Source organism: Paralichthys olivaceus, chromosome 15 (genome assembly GCF_024713975.1).
Source record: "Paralichthys olivaceus isolate ysfri-2021 chromosome 15, ASM2471397v2, whole genome shotgun sequence".
NCBI classification, from domain to species: Eukaryota; Metazoa; Chordata; class Actinopteri; order Pleuronectiformes; family Paralichthyidae; genus Paralichthys; species Paralichthys olivaceus.
The window spans coordinates 2,707,540-2,725,000 of record NC_091107.1 but is presented as its reverse complement, the minus strand read 5'-3'; the positions used below and the strand labels follow the sequence as shown (position 1 = coordinate 2,725,000).

Here is a 17,461-nt window from a genome sequence, read left to right as displayed (position 1 = left end):
GCATGTGACAGCTAGCTTCTTTTTTTTTGCTAGCATCTTCCATTCTCGTAGCTAAACAACGTAACAGTTCGGACTCAGCTCAAAGACAGACTATAAAGTCAGCTCCCAAAAGTGAAGCCAAAGGATCTTGATCGTCCCCTGGTGTCTGGCTGCAGTAATGGTTTTAGAGGTGGCGTCGTTCACAAGTCTTTACTCTGCTCGATGTGGATCCACATCTGTCTCCTCACTTTCCCCTCAGACACAAAAACAGCTGCAGGCGACAAACCGTCCACTCACATCTGAAAAGTTTATTGTCGGACTCTAAAACAGTTCCAGACTGAGCTGCTGCCGATGAGCTCAGCCGCTGCACCGGTGGCATGAAGTGAGAGAACAAGTGATTCCTCTCCTGTGACCTTCAGAGAGACAGAATCAATGATAAAGATCTTAAAAGATCAGGAAACAGAGTATTTAGATTTGAAAAATATGTTTTAAAAATCAGCAATAAATTAAATCCTGTTGATGGAACGAGTGAAAAAAACATCTGAACGTGACGAGTATTGTTTTCTCTGTTGACTCTTTTGTTTGTTTGATTTACAACCTATTTCCTCGTGAGAAGAATCTTCTCTCTCTGGTAAAAGTTTGAGACGGATGTGAGACGTCTGCTGAGCATCATGGGAAATAAGATAATATCATCAGCGTGAAAAGTAAATATTATGTTGAGTAAAGATTTATGAAGAAAAAGATTCAGACTATTAAGAAATGTAACAGCTCATTAATAATTCATTGACCGCTCCTCGATTTTTCAGCCTCTGTGTTTTCTGGGGAGCGGCCCCTTTTTTCAAGGCTGTTATTTCTTTTATCATAAATCTCCATGTTGAGTTTGCGGCTCAGAGCGAGCAGCTGAACAGCAGCTGAACATCCTCCTCCTGCAAAGGGAAAACAACTGATTCATTCATGGCCGGGAGGCAATCGCTGTCAGAACTACAGAGCTGCTAATTTTGTCTTACTGACACACAAGCTCCTGCGGCTCACTCCCACTCCGCAAACTTCTGCAGTGCAGAGAAACAATGAAATTATTGCTTTATCCTTCAACTTTGCAACTATTTCATCGTGGGACCCCAAGAAATATGTTGTTGTTGTATTACTCCAGGACTAAACAGAATTAAATCATATTTTAACTTTCCTCCTCAGGGTTCCCTGAAGTAGCCATGCGTGCTGCTCTGGGTTCTGGGGATGTAACAGCAGTCAGTCCAACATTTAGAACTTTCTCCTCTGATGTAATTTATTCAAAAACAATTTTCTCACTCAACACCCAGATGAATATGTAGAATTAAATGTTAATATTAACACTGAACAGTTCAATTTTTTCAGTGACTGTTATCTAAAGATTATCAATCAGATGTGAAGGGTCGTTGTCACTGACGAACAAACAGAATCATCATCTGTCGCCTATTTTATTTCATTATTTGGGTTTTGACACATTTGCTGAATGTTTTCAGTCCAGAGACTTTAAATGAACATGGATTCAAACTGAGGCTCCAGGAAGACAAATGAATTCAGAAGTGTCTGAAACCTCTAGTGTCACGTTTTCTTCAATACACGATGTTCATTTTGTAAATTCTGATCATTTAGAGTCAAATAGACCAGAGAGCCGCGGATGTGCTGTGGCCTGGATACCACAGTGTGATTGACAGCTGGCACCGTCCAATCAGTGCACCTCGCAGGTGTAGGTGTCAGTGTCAGGTTGTGTTTTGTCGTCTCTTCTATACATCATATAATAATTATCTGTCTAATCTATGGAAACGATTAATACTTCACAGAGCAGTCACATCCAAACTGAACGTCTCCAAAAACAAGCTGCTCGAAGACAAAATGAGCTTTTACGAACAAATGAGCAGACGGCTGAGACAGAAGAATGAACACATTTAAAAATGTCTGATGTGCAGAGAGCAGACCAGCGACCGCTCTTTCAGTGACAACAATAAAACGGCAGGATGTTACAGAGCTCGTTCCCACATTCCAACATCACAGCCATCGACGGGGAGCAGCTCATAAAGAAGTGAAAGCTGCATCAAAAATCAATGGTCAAGAGCTGCCAGGCCTCTGTGACATTTATAAGATCCGCCTGCACAGGACGACTCTGAAAATAATCAGTGACCCCTGAACTTTTTGTTCCCCATCAAGAGCCGAACCGCTCGTTTCTGTAATGGAACGAAGCCTGAGGCAGCGAGGGCCTTTAACATCATCAGCTCAGTCCACGGACTCACATTAACTGTCTCCTGCTGGTTTTATTTATGCTCCTGGTACTTTTACTTACTCTGTCGGAGAGAAACAACACTGGGAACAAGATTATTTTTAGAGTGAAGGAACCAAACATCCCATAAACCATTGCAAATGATCCCTTTGCTCTCGCTTCCAGCTTCTTCTTCTCGACTTTAACCTTTTTGTTGATATAGTGTTGTAATATGACTCAGTTTGTATCTCGTATGTTTGTATATAGTGTTTTCACATAGTGTGTAGTGTAGTAACAATATGATCCGAGCTCTACCAATCACAGACGTCGCTACTACACCTGGGGATTGTGGGTAGTGTAGTACTTCTCCTTGACATTGTGAATAAAACACATTTTTTAAAAACATATTTATATAATAAATCCTACGCATACTTCAGTCGGTTGGAGCAGGTGGAGACGTGTCGTCCATCTTTAGGAATCAACTCGTTATACGTGGATTCATTTTTGTTATTTCTGAATAACAGTTTTCCAAAAGTTCCCCGAAAAGTAAGAAAACTCCTCCAGCAACAAGTTTCCAGCAACAAAAACAAACTGTGCCTCCGAGGTTGAAAAAACGACTCATACATATAATTTACTTTACAAACCAGCAGGACTTTAAATTTGATCCTGAGACGGTGAGCTCCCTCCGAGCACCGAGCTCGACACAAACAGTTTGTTTTTCAGTCTCCTGCGTCGCCCCGCTCGTCCCGTCCACCCCGCAGCGCCCACAGAGGATCTGAGACGCCACATCACGATGTAATGAGAGGCAGGACTCACCTCGGACGTCCCTGTCATTCTCACTTACAGCAAAATACTGCTCAGTGTAAGAATACATGTTTGTGTTATTCATCATGTCCAGAGCAGGAGAGAAATCAGTGATGTTAGAAACCAGAAACCAGGGAGGTCATGAGTCTGGGGCCGCGTCACATGTGGATATTTGTCTTCATAAAAAGTGATGTTACCACCTGCAGGCAGCGTCTCACACTGAGCTGGACGAGGAGCTCTTTCTGTTTTCTGTCCTGACGTTAACCCGGCGAGACACTGTGATTCCAGGAGTCATCGTCAGTTCAGGCCGTTACCGACACCAGAACAACATCAAGAAACAATCCAGGCCTGATAACCGAGGACACGGAGCTCAAAGTGCGTGTTTGTCCTCAATTACGACGCTTGTTATGTTAGAGACAAACTCCTGAAGGTGAAGGACGATGCTCATCCTTCAGCGAACAATATCATCACACGTGGACAGAAGTATGTGGACACACAACACAGGTCCAGATCTGTGGAAAAGGTTTTAAATCAAAACATCAAGTGTTTTACTCCAAGTTATATTTTTCATGCATATATTTGGTGGTTTCGTTGTGTTCGTATAAAAGTTTTACTCAGACTAAATATTCTAACTGATGCAACCACACTGAAGCATTTGGTTCCTGTTCTCCAGCGATGTCTGGAAGCTGCAGCGAGACGATGCTGATTCAGGTGGAGCACCGGCAGCACAGAGACAAACCAGTGAGAAGAGCTGGGTCAGGAGCGCCTCTGTGGACGACGTCTCACTGGAGTCAACAAGTTCCTGTTTGAGTGACGTGGTCAGAGGAAGGAGGGAGACGGTTTTAAACTTTAAGCGTCAGCAACTAAAAGTTATTTGAAGAACCCAGAGTCTGGTTTTCACTGTGAGTTTGGATAAACATCTGATTTTAAAGGAGCAAAACGGTAAAAACCTGAGAAAAAAAGTCGAAGACGAGAGGAAAAGTCAGAGAGATAGAGGTAAATGTGAACTGAGATAAAAACGTCTCATGAGGTCACCTCTGGAGACGCTCGGCTCCTCTCACACCGCCTGCTGCAGCTCTGCCTTCACACAATAACAAACTCACTACACATCATACTCTAACAGCTACATTCAGTCATTTTATTTTGAAATTCTCCATCAATTGTTGGATCCATAGAAACGTCTGAGTGTGGAAATGTGAACAGTTGCTCTGTGATGAGATGAGATTGTTCACGCCAGCGATGCAGCGTCGCATTTATTATTATTATTGTCAACGTCTCAATTTGGAACAAAACTATGAAGCAATTTCCCCCCCGAGTGAAAAGAGAGTCACTGAACAGGATCCAAGACGAGCTGAACTCACACCAGGCTACCGAGTAATCACAAATACACACATCTGCATGTTGTTAACTGTATTATCATGAACACACACACACACACACACAGGGTCATGTTTGAGGTCATGTTTTCGTGAGGTGTTTAGCAGGATAACTCTGAATATGTTATTTACAGTGACTCGGTTCTCGTTGCAGCTTTTCCTCCTCGTTCAATCAGATTCATCCTGATAAATGATTTATTGATGACAACAGGGATCTCACTGGATCTCAAATATTCACATCAACAGGCTCAACAAGACCTCGTCGACAAAAAGAGCATCACAGCGCTTCCAAACCTGCAGGAGGAGAAAAAAACTCCTGAAATCAACAGGAACTTTCAACCAAACTTCTCATGAGCAGATTCTGGCTCCACCAGGGAAAAGTCTAAGTAATGAGGCTCCGCGACGCCGACAGCTCGACTTCACTTTGCTCCTCACGTCCCCGGAGTCTCACATTTAGTCAACTAACTGCAAATGGAAAACAGGCTAACTGCAAATTGAATGTCGCCTGACGGAGGGGTCGAGTGTGAGCGACGGTAAGAGTAGCAGGTTAAACCCCCCCCAATCCATCTCCTCTTAAAGTTCACGATATGGGAATAATCTGTGTGTGTGTGTGTGTGTGTGTGTGTTCTTGAGATTTTAAATAACACCAGAGTGACACATCTTTATTTTTCTTTCTTCCTTGTGGCTCAGATGGTTCATTAGAGGTGAGTCTGCAACACTATGAGTGTGTGTGTGTGTGTGTGTGTGTGTGTGTGTGAGAGAGTGTTTGGCTGCAGTGCGTTGTGTGTGTCCATCCCCTCCCCTGGCAGATATGGAGCCTCTTGGCTGGATTCTCTCTCTTCTTCTCTCCCCACATCTCAATCCCCTGCAGGCCTGTTGTAGCAAACCACAACAAACAACACACACACACACACACACACACACACACACACACACACACACACACACACACACACACACACACACACACACACACACACACACTTCAAAACAAACCCATAAAACAACATCTGATCATTACCACACACACACACATCTCGTTGTGTTGTTAATAAAGCCGTTGTGAAGTCGTGTTGGTTTTCACACACTCTTCTGTCAACATAACAGAACTACAGATCTATGGAACCTCCCAGGGCTGCAGGTGGGCACCCTGGGGGTCTTCCAGGGGCCCCCCAGGGTGCCCACTTCAAAATGAGAAATGACGCAGGATGGAACATTGTCTTCCCGTCCACCAAAATATTCTGGACTCAAACTCGTGATGACGTCATGCGGAGTCTGTGTGAGGTCCTGGAGTGATGGGTGGATGAAGAACAGAGGGTGATGTGGGTGATAAAAGTGAGATGCTCCAGCGACTCGGCAGCATCACTGGCTCTGCATCCAACACCCCCCCCCTCTAACCCCCACGCCCACTCTTTCCTCCTCCCCTGCCGAGAGGAACAGCGCCGGCGCTGCATCTCCCGCTTTATCAGCAGCGACCACATTCATGCTGCATTAAGATGAATCGGTGGAGGGGTCCGCAGACGCCATGACGAGCGGCGGCAGCCAACAGCGCAGCAGGAGACGAGTAATCCGCAGCCTCCAGTGTCGCACGACTCGGAAAAGAGCAACCACACCGGGATTAATGTGGGTGCCAGATTCTCCGGTTTACAGATACAGTCGTTCAACACCATCTTCTCTGTGGCTTTAATCCTTCTCCATTCTCAACACAGATAAATAAAAACAACGACTTCTTCTCCTTCATCAAGGAAATACACAAATTAATACGAGAGCAGAGACGATGTTCTGCTGAGAATCATCAAAATACTTCACCTGAGCTCAGGTCTGTTCACAAATGCTAGAATGGAAATGGGCCGCAGCTCGTAGGAGTTGAAAAAGACTCGTGGTTAACGTTTGCTGAAAGTGAACGTTTGCTGAAAGTGAACGTTAGCGCTGCGTGTTTGTGTTTGTACCGTCACTGTGGAACTGCCACACACTGAATCCTCTTCAGTTTCCACTGGTGCACATTTAACACAGCGGCTCCACTTTCCTCACGTTTAAACTGCAGCAGCACAATCGATACACTCTCACAGCACAAATGATCGTGATGGTCACCTGCAGTGATATTTTTGCTCAGCCCTACAGGAGAGAGCTCTGACATAAGAGTAAGAATGTGACTCGACCCGTGTCGAGGAATCGACACAGCTGGCCTCAGACAGGTAGACGACGGCGTCCTCCAGGTAAGTGACGACCTTACAACCCCTCGCAGCAGCTCTGACCAATCGTCTGCTGGCTTCAGAGTAAACTCATTATCGCAGACGGATGATTTGTAAAATCCGGAGTTACAAAGCAGCAGGTTTGTGATTGAGAAGGGAGAGCGATGTAATGGAGGAAATGATCATCTGTCTTCTTTAACATTAAGGAGGGAACATATACAGAGAAGAAAGGTTTAATCAGGACACTGTGGGACAGACAGAGCTGTTACCAAGATTTATAAAGCAATCTGCATAATGTCTTTTTAAAGGACCATACCGCTGCTTTCTGCATGATTTAGCAAAATAACTTCTCATAACGGAAAACCATTTTCAAGACACTTTCTGGACAGATTTTACAGCTTTCAGGTCGACACTGATTTTCATCATATTTAGAGCAAACGTTTCAACCCCTGATTCCCGGAATAACGGTGCAAGACACTAGTGACCCCCGTTTATCTGCCGAGTCGGTTGAAGCAGAAAAACTATATTGATTTGAGCAACGTGCACAATACGAAGTGATTCATGACTCAAAGATGATCGTCATCATACTCAGGTACAATCAAACTGTAAAATGGTTTGAGGAGAGGAGACGGGCATCGATCTCACTACCTCTCACATGCTAAACGAGCACTGTGAGCTCATTCCCCATTAATGTCAGTGGTAGCAACTATTCCCGTTTCCTCCTGTGACACAGGATTCTAAATACACAGTAAATAGTAACAATTAAAAATACCACGAAAACCAATGTTTGCTTTGCAGTGAAGTACTGAGGCAGCGGAGGAGACGCCACAGATGAAATTAGCTCGAACCTTAAAATAAACACCTTTTTAACGCTGTCCCTGATCTGTCAGAATCACCTCAGGGGGGAATTGAGACTAAAATATAGATTTTCTAATAGTTTAATAAATTCTTTATTCCTGAGAATCACCTCATGACCCCTGCTTGGTGTCATGTGTCACGACCCCTAGTTTGGGAAACAGCTCGAAGTGAAAAGTGAATTGAATTACTTCATAGTTACTTTTCTCCCACAAGATTCGTAAAAATTCTAAATAAATGTAGTCTCTTGAAAAATGACGGATTGATAAGACGCCCTTGTTAAAGGTGTCTGATTTCAAAGGTCGTCATAGAAATCGAAAGCGTCTCAAACCAGTCGACCTCCGGAGGAACGACGCCGGGTAAAGCTTTTGTTTTGAAGGTGCCAGGTTCAGGAGGGAATATTCATCCAGACACAAACACGAGCGTCGACGTTTGTCTTCGCCCGATGGGACGAGTCCTTTTAGGGCCAAAAAGCTTCAGGCTCTTTGACGTGAGCAACTGTACTCGAGAAATTCCTTAACAACAGGGCTGGCAGGCAGGCACACACACACACACACACACACACACACACACACACACAGACGCAGAGTGAATATAGACGCTCACTTACTGCTTCTCGGAGCCGTTTAGCAGCTGCTCATCAGTTAGCGGTTTGTGAACGAGGCCATAAAAGCCAACAGGAGTCTGTGATGTGATGATGGGACTGACGGAGACTCAGGCAGGTACGAGCTTCAGTCACAGTGAAGATGCTCCTCAAGGGGCTGAAGCTTCAACAGTTACTGTGCAAAAACTACACAAGAGTGTGGAGTCACACCCTGGTTTTACTTTTACAATGTTTATAGGGGAATTAAATGGAATTAAATATGTGTTTCCGTCCAATCAGAATGTAAATAGTTGTTTATTTAATGCATCTAGCAGAGCTACAGGAATCTGTTCAGTGGAGGACAAACAGACACAGATGAAAACATAATGTCCTTGGAGGACGTCGATGATTCCTAAGACGTCTTTATCAAACACTTGTGACAAAGAACCTGAGGTTTGATCATCTATAGTTTAACCATCGACTTTATTATAAATAAAATATTAAAGATAACAAATCATTTTTAATTCTCATATTTCTGCCAATATATCCTCCATGTTTTACTCCTTAGCATTGGTATCCATAGTGGTTAATAATATTCACACATGTATATAATGTTCATATTGAGGTTGTAATATTCGTATATACGCATCACCAGCTTTCTCTTTCTGCCATCTGGTGCTGAGCAGGTTCTGTCCCTCCGGCCGCATTATTCTGTCTGAACGGGTCCAAGAAAACTAACTAAGCCTGACCCCCGAAACCGACAGACAATCTGTGTTGAGTCCAAACTTGACCCAAGTTTGAATCTCATTTGAAATGTTCGTCTGGTTCACACAGAACTCGTTTCTGTCACAGATTCTTTATTGATGGTGAAACAGAAAACCAACGAGATGAAAGACTGAAACTCTTCATCGTGGAGTCAAATGATGTCAAAATATTGATCCGTTCAGTTTTAACAGTCCCGTCTTGATTCTGCCTCGTTTGAGTCGTTATCAGTCGACGTTCAACACAATGAGACTCCTCCTCCTTCGCTCTATAGTTCGTTAACCGCTCTGCTATCTGTGTCTTATACATTTTTCATGTCCTCTGTCTGCCGCTCTGATTGGTCGCTGAAATGTGGATAAACTGCAAATGAAAACATCTCGTCACTCACGAGCTCCACTGCGCTGAAATTATGGGTATTTTGGGATTTGATTGTTCACCGGCCCGTCGGTAATGGGTTTCAGGAGCCGGGGCTAACCTCATTTTGCTGCTACATTCAGCACCAGTGTCTTTGGGTAAAAAGCATCGACATCGTGCTTAAAACATAAAAATGCAAATGACATTTCTCTCAGTACATCTCTGGTGCAGGCTCCAAGGGTTCTGGGTCATTCTGGGATTTACTTCTGCTCATTATGTGAGTCAGGAATCGATTCTTGCAGCGAAAAAGACTGTCGGTCGTCCAACATTTCTAAAAGTTCCCTTCCCACTTTGGCACCGGGGGGAAAAACAAGCGAGTGTGAGGCTGTGGCTCATACATGTATTCATGTGTTGTAAATGTGCAGTGAAGTGAGGGTGTTTATCTCTGCGGAGGTTCCCGCTCACTGATGCACATCTCTCTGCACCGCTGCAGGATTTACATGTTTACAGGGCGCTAGTCTGTCACGGTACGACTCCAGCGCAGGTATTACTCAGGATTATTTGATCAGACGTCGACTTACATGTGTGCGAACAGGAAGGGCATCAAATGTGTATGATGTTCAGCATCAACAATGTAGAAGAGACGGGGAGATGGAGAGAGACTGAGTTTGTTTGGAGGAAACTTAGAACTGTGTTGTTAATAATTACACCGTCAGTTGACATCTGGGCTCCAGAAATTATCTCCACCATCAGTCTCTGGTGTTTGTGTTTCAGAGTGTGAGGCCCGTGTTTTCCTCACTGACGTCGCCACCCATAGAGCCATGATGCAAACAGTCCTTTCTTGAACAGGCTGCTGGGCGCCAGAGGAGCCGATTATCTGCCCAAATAATCCTGATGTGTGAGAGTTTACAAAATAATCGTGATGCTACCGATTGAAAACCTCCCTGATCTCGAATCAGCTCTGACAGAAACCAGCAACAGCCAATGAGAGCGAGCTGACCGGGGAGCGGCACCAACCAGATGTAGCGTACTTGTACAGCTGCGACAAAAACCAACACTTATTTCAAACTCCCCTCCATCTCAATGCAAAATACATAAACCAATTCTGCTCTCAGCCATTATTTCATACAAACACTTTTTACACAACGTCGTCCTCCTCCATGTTTGTTTTTCTTCTGAAGTCACTCGTGTCTAAAACCTAATGAAAACACTGAAGAAGTAAAATACTAAGAACTTCTGTGAGATTCTGTGAAATCGTTTCTGGTCTGACATTCTGTCCAAATCGTCTCGTGTTTGACGATCATAAGCTTTTAAATCTAATCCGTCCTTATGTCTGTGGGCTCCCTCGTTTTTGAACGTCAAGAGTTGAAAATCCTCACGTGTGCAGCAGCGTTACACAAACAAAGCAGCGGAAGATAAACAGACATGTCTCAACATCAACCTCTGTTCAAGCATCATTCATACGACAACATATGAAGCTGCACTCGTTCGAAATTTCGACTTCTTCTCCATTAACTGCTCAACTTTTCCTCCACCTGGAAAAAGCCTTTCTCGACCGCCATGTTCCAATAAAGACCGAGCAGATGCTGAGATCGGACACATTCCGTGAGTCGACTGTTGGGACGAGGTGAAGATTCTCAGTCTGCTGCGCTCGGATAAGAAAGACCAGAGCATCTGTGATGTGAAGCACTTGATGAGATTTTGGTCACAATCAATTCTGGAAAGAGACGAAGGTGAAAATCCACAGTTTGGACTTTTTCTGATGAAATTCTTCGCGGTCACGTCCACTGACGAGTGTCACTGTCAGTCTGAGACTTTGAACAGACACAACAATACGAGCAGGTGTCACCTTTAAATGAACACGACGGAACTTTTTAATCAGCAGCTTGATTAAAGTGAGTCTGATGTGTGAGTGTGAACATGGAGAACGTTTCCTCCTTCGCTGCCTGAGCGTCTGTTCTCTGTAACGCTGCTGAGTGGGTTCATCTCCTGTGAGAAGAAGTGACTGAGAGTTTGTCACAATCAGCTCCAGTTGAAGAGTGAAGCTGAACTGTGATCAGTTCAAAACACTGAGAAGTTTATCTCCAATATTCAGCAGGAAACTTTAAAACATGAAGCAGAGGATCATGGGTAATATCCAGCGTTCAGTTGTGTGTTTTTCCCTGTTATGTGTTTTTTGATTGATTATGATGAAAGACACCAATAACAACCAATTCAACCTCCGCTCAAAGAAAAGTTTTAGAGAAACCAACTTCAAACCTAATTAAATCTAGTATTGTTAATATTGAAAGTTGAAAAAGTTTGTTTTTCTGGAGTGGGACTGAAGCTGCTGTGTAAACATACCAACCAACAGAGGAGGAAATGAGGTCTGCTCGACGCTGAGCGAGACGACACTGCTCCTGTCTCACATTGTCCCAAACAATGTGTTCCCTCGGTCTTTATCATGTGTCGTCCTATACCAGATTGGAAAAGTAGCAAGAACGAAGTAAACAGCCACTTTTTTCTGTTCCTGGGTAAATGTTCAGGAAAGTTATTCAGCCACAGAAAATCAAATGATAATCCAGTGGAGTTGTCTCAGATTTGAGAATGGACACACACGCTGGAGGAAACAGCTGTCTGTCAAACACTGAGGAGGAAGCTGCTTCTCACTTTGTCTCTTTTACATCAGATGTGAACAGAAACTTCTGCAAACATGAAAACATCGACACAAATGATGAGTTAGTTTCTTCAGGGGCCTCCAGCAGGAAGAGAATGATTAAAACAACACGAGCCGTTTGGTTCACAGGTTAAAATGTTTCTGAGACAAAAAGTGATAATGTTTTGAAATGAAGATGATTTGAAACCATCGTGGTTCAGTTTGATCCACCTCTCGGTCCGTTGGTCTGAGGAACCTTCACACCTGATAATAAAAAGTTTGAAGGTCTGAAACAAACCAGGTGTGAAAGACGTCCCCAGAGAAACTCCTGGACAAGCTTTATTTTAACCACGTGAGCTACAGCCTGAACATGTGCCTGGACCTCGACCTGGATAAGTTATGAAAATGGACAGATAAACAATTCAGCGACTGGTGAAACGTCCCAGATTGTGACTAGAAATGAAAGCTGAACAGTTTATAGTTCTAAAGTTTCCTTGCTGCTAAGACTTTTCTGGGGTCTGAGTCTGTGATTGGTGCAAAAACCATGAAGGTTCACTCGATGCTAACAAGCTCCTGAACGTCAAACTGAGCCACTTTCTGACGGATCAGCTGCAGCGTTAGAGACCCGCATCGTTTCTCATCTAGAAAGTCAGTCGTTCTCATTCTGGACAGGAAGACCTACTTCCTCCTTTTTCTCCATCTTCTCCCACTCACAGATTGCATCTTCAGTAATCAAACAATTCCTGATAAAAATGATTTAGGTAGGCGGTAAAGATATTCATGGATTCTGAAAGAATGTGTGCAGCAGGAAACGGCACAGTATTTAAATATTCTCTTTTCTGAAGCTGAGAAACCTGAAATTTGAGTCTTTTACTTTTATTTATTTTTATATGTTTTTCTTCTTCAGCCAGGAAGTTTCTTGCACATCTGGAAAGTTTTTTTTTTTTTTTTTTTTTTTAGTGTAATGCGTTAATCAGAAAAGTAGAACTGCCTCACACACAAACACACTTTACTCCCCTGAGCCTGTCGCATGAATACAGTCAGAGAACAAACAGAGTGGGAGGAAGGGTGGGTGGGGGGGGTGAAGAGAGCGAAGAAAGGGGGAGGATGAGAGGTTGTTAAAGGAAGAGAGGATGAGGTAATAGTTCTGATGAAATCCAGGCACCTGTGACGAGAGGGAAACAGCAGGGAGGTGATTAAACCTCCATGTTAAATGGGGCCAACGCCTCAGATTGTTCTGCACACACTTCAGTCAAATCTTAAAAGAGACATAAGATGTGTTTTCATTTGTTTCTTTCCTCTGTAGTGTTTTTTTGTGAATATAAAAGTTCTACAGAGTTAAAAAGTAAAAATGTCTGAAGTCTGTGGTGAAGGGAGCTGCTCCACTGACGCTCCTGAGACACATCGTCAGTCGCCCGACCCTCTGCGTCTGTGTGTGAGTTTGTGTTTGTGTCATCCTCTTTCTAGCAAAGCTGCAGAGACATGCAGAGGAAAAGTGTTTTTTTCACACTCTCATTCCTATTGTGTGTGTGTGTGTATGTGTGTGTGTGTGTGGGCAACAGTGTGTGTGTGTGTGTGTGTGTTGGCTGTTTATTTTGGTCTCTGCAGATTCAACAACAGCTTCACATCGATTCTCTCCGTCACATTCAGCTCTGAGCCTCGTTCTCATTTTATCATGTTTATTTCGTTATCTTTACTAAAATAACCCTTTTGTTTATGTGGATGAACAGAAGTCACTTTCAAAACAAAAACACTGACAGGAAATTAAGCACTTTCCGTTTTCAGCTCTCCAGTTTACTTCTGCTGGAGTCACTTCAAATCTTTAAATGAATCTCTCCTTCCAGTGTTGGTAAACACATACAATTCTAATTAAAAGCTAAACAACATTTTTTAAATATAAAAAGCCATAAAAGTCAAAGTGAACTTTGTCCTGTTTCTGTAGTAATAATTAATTAAACCACTAAAAAATAAATTGAGTTTGCTGTGAAAAAGTCTATTTCTGAATCTATATTTATTTATTTGTGTATTTCCATATTTATTTATCTATTCACTCATTTATACAATTATTATTGTTTTTTAGAGAGCACCTGCTGCTCTGTTCACAAAAAACATTAGGAGGGAGAGAGGAGCAGAGACATATTTATATTTCGAGATATTTTGTGAACAAGAATAGGACGGACAGACAACCCGGAGACATAATGTCTCCAACCATTCAGACTCTTGCCGCCACAGAGGCATTAAAGTGTCGTCACTGGAGGATCTTCTCTCTAGGAGAGTTTAAAGAGTTCATCAAAATGTAATTTTCAGTTGTTCATCATCTGCACGCAACCCACCACTGATCTCCACCTCTGGTTCAATCCCCATTTGCATCTGACGTTTGAATTTCTGCCGGACGTCATTGTTTCGTATCGATGACGTGTGCGTCCAGAGGAAAAACTTACAGCACAGTTTACAGAGTGCGTCTGGCAGAGAGAGTGTTTGGAAGACGATGCCTGTGAGGCCTGAACGGACGACCATATTTGGGTGGTGAGTTATGACAACTTTTTAGCTGCGGCGTAAATATTAGGACGGGCTAATGAGGATGGGGGCGGAGAGGAGAGGGTCCCGTGGTGGTGAGCCGGCGTGTGATGAGAGGAACGTGGGGGACAATGTGAGACGTAGGAGAGCAGCGACTCACTTCACACAGGAAGGAAGAAGATGACGATCACGGTCTGCCTCCAGAGAAAGTCTGAGATATGATGTAAACAGAAATTGAACTGAGTCACTGCGTTTCTTTCTCTTATATGTGGATAAGCATCATCACCATAGACCATAAATAAATAAAGACGGACGACTGATCTCCACTTCTTCCCACTGCACAAAATCAAAGCTAAAATAACTGGTACAGGCACGCTGCCACCTTCCGTTGGTAAAATCAAGTTTGGTTCCAGAAGTAAAAAATCTCATTCATTATTTCAAGAGACATTTTGATTATCAGCCATAATATTTTAACCATCCAAGGTAGACTCCCCACACAAGATTGTAAAACAAAGTTATAAGTCTGGATGATATCAACTGCATTTTCTTTTTCCTGCAATGTCAAGGACAAGTACTGCACTACCCACAATCCTCAGGTGTAAAAGCACAGGTCTGATTGATGGAGATTGCTGCTGCCATGAAAATGTTTACCACAACCACGAAATAATGTCTGCTACGATTTGATTGTAGCGTTATTGCGCTAGTTTACTACATTATTTAAAATGCACCAACTACAATATATTACAACACTAAATTAACAACAAGGTTAAATTAAAGAAGGAGCAGCAGGAATGACGGCACGTGGTCGGTTCCCTCCTCTTTGCCACATCTGGACCACGAGTAAACCATAGCAATACCAAGTGTCCACCACAGGGGGCCTGAGTATGTTTTGTCCATATTCACCAATGATCACATCCATTTTGTCCCGGCCACATAACTCCAGAAGTGTGACATCATTGCTAAGACTGTCACATCGTTTCACCCTTAAATTAATTATGTTCACAGTCTTGTATCTTTGCATTTTGTTTGCTTTCCAAAATTATTTTGCATCAAATGTTTGTCACCATTCAACGATTCCAGGATTAAAGAAAAATAATTTTCAGAAATGTCATCGGAGGAAATGAAGGAGAAATGTACCTCCTGAACCTGTCGTTCTAAAAGTCACTATCACGCTGTGCAAGTAGGATCCTGAAAAGTTTATTCAGATTTCAAATTTTCACATCACCCCTGCAGTTCATATAAAAATCCACATGCTGCTGTTTCTAGAGGTTTCAGTGACGTCACTTCACACCTCCCCCACTTTACATTCACACCATTCCTCAGCATTCGGCCACAGGAGGTGGAGGTGAGGGTCACCTTTAAATTTTCTCCACCAGTCAAACACACACAAACACACACCACACATCTACCACTTCAGGAAAATAAACCAGCCTCAGTCCGTTTTCTCACCACAGCTCTGAGTTCCCGGGCGAATCTGTTAAAACACTCTTGGTGTTAATGGTGATGAAACCCTGCCAGACGCCTGCTGAGGAGGTTCAGCACCGTGAAGCTCTGGGACCCTTTGACCTCTCAGATGGAGGGAAAGTTCACAGTGTGGAGAATGAGATGGATTCCCTGGAAATCTAAAACCAAGGACGCTGTTTAGTCAACATGCAAGTGACCTTCAGCGTTGGAAAACAGTCCCAGCTAGCGGCTCACATGGTAGTGGTTTCCAGGTCAATGTACAGGTCGTAAATGTGTTTGGTTCTTGTCCAATCTGACAACAAGGAGGAGACGGGGTTTATGACCTACCCTGCACGTTTATCTACCTACAAATTCTACAAACATCTGTGTGTCTGTGTGTTGAACCTTCCATCGTTACCACTTCATTCTTGACATGCGTTTTGTAATTTGCCAGAGAAAGTGCTGTAATGAGTTTGATGCTATCTGGAGGGGTCAGTGGGGGCGGGGCTCTCTGTCTTCCTCTAGGTCCTAAGGAAAACCACAGCAGCGGTTATTTCACCATATTGGACAAATAAACACAGACGGACTGGGATGCTGATCTCCTCACAAAATTCATAAAAGAACTTTGGCCTGAAGATTTTGTCGGTTGTTTAACTCTGAAAGAGTCAACATGTGATGTATGAAAAAATAACATCAGTAAACAATTCAAACTTATATATAAAAAACACACGTGAAGAGTAATCAAGAAAATTCAGTTTCATTTGATGAAAAACAGTGACGATCAAATCTTCAGTGCAAATCAACCAGGTAGGATGAACACAAAGTTTTCTAACTTCACTCTGCACACAAACTATGAGAAGTGACAGAATACTGTAGAAGAGTTTGAGGACAACTCACTAATGACGAGGAATCATTCTGAAGCATTAACACAGTACAAGAGAACACAAAATTACACACACACACACACACACAGGGACTGAACTAGAATAACCGCTAAACAATTTCTCAACACCACCTCCAGAAAATTCAATTTCCTAATATTGGCACTGGTAACAATTTTTGGAACAGAGATCTCTCTTCCTGAATAACAACTTTTTAAAACAACCGTTTCCTCCACTGATGCTGCTGTAACAAACTAAATAATCTCATCATCCCTACTCACCCCACAGCCGCTGCTCCCTCACGCCCCTCCAGAACACATCCCAAGCCTTGTTGGTGGAGTCTTTCACGTGCTCGCTGAACGATCTCCGCAGTGGAGCTTTCACCGCCATATTCCACACGTTCAACACATATCCTCAAACCTGCCTCTCTGCAGAGCTTCTGACCCATGTGCGCAGAGAGTTTCTATGACGGCTCACACTGAGGAAGGAGGAGGAAGAAGAGGAGGCAGGACGGCTGATGCAAAGAGTCTGTGTGTAATTTGTCCTCTTGCTCCCAACGCCTCCCTCCTCAGAAAACTCGGCTGCACATGTGTATGAAGAAGAGTAAGAAAAAGAAAATGTGTGTGAAGCCTCTAACTGTTGATCTCTGTAAAACATCCATCCATCTGGGTCTGGACTCTCTGCCAAAAGTTGTTCATATGTGACTCTTGATGTTTTAAATTAAAGGATTAAAACGTATAGATTTTTAACTTAGTAAGTTGTTTTTTTTGTCCGCTGCCCCTCCACATCCTGTTGTCCTCTCTACATCGTTTCATTCAGTTTGACTCTAATGATGATGGAGCGGCTG

General features: G+C 43.2%; 1 protein-coding gene across 2 annotated transcripts in view; it reads right to left on the bottom strand.

The window, feature by feature from the left end:
• LOC109647737 (rho GTPase-activating protein 7) overlaps positions 1-17,054 on the bottom strand; it is a 49,887-nt gene extending 32,833 nt beyond the window's left edge. For both annotated transcript variants that reach the window (XM_069510185.1, XM_069510186.1), the window contains exon 1: positions 16,896-17,054. In XM_069510185.1, the coding sequence (XP_069366286.1) occupies positions 16,896-17,004 (109 nt within the window). In that variant the 5' untranslated portion in view covers positions 17,005-17,054. The remainder of the gene's footprint in view (positions 1-16,895) is intronic.
• Positions 17,055-17,461: the final 407 nt, after the last annotated feature.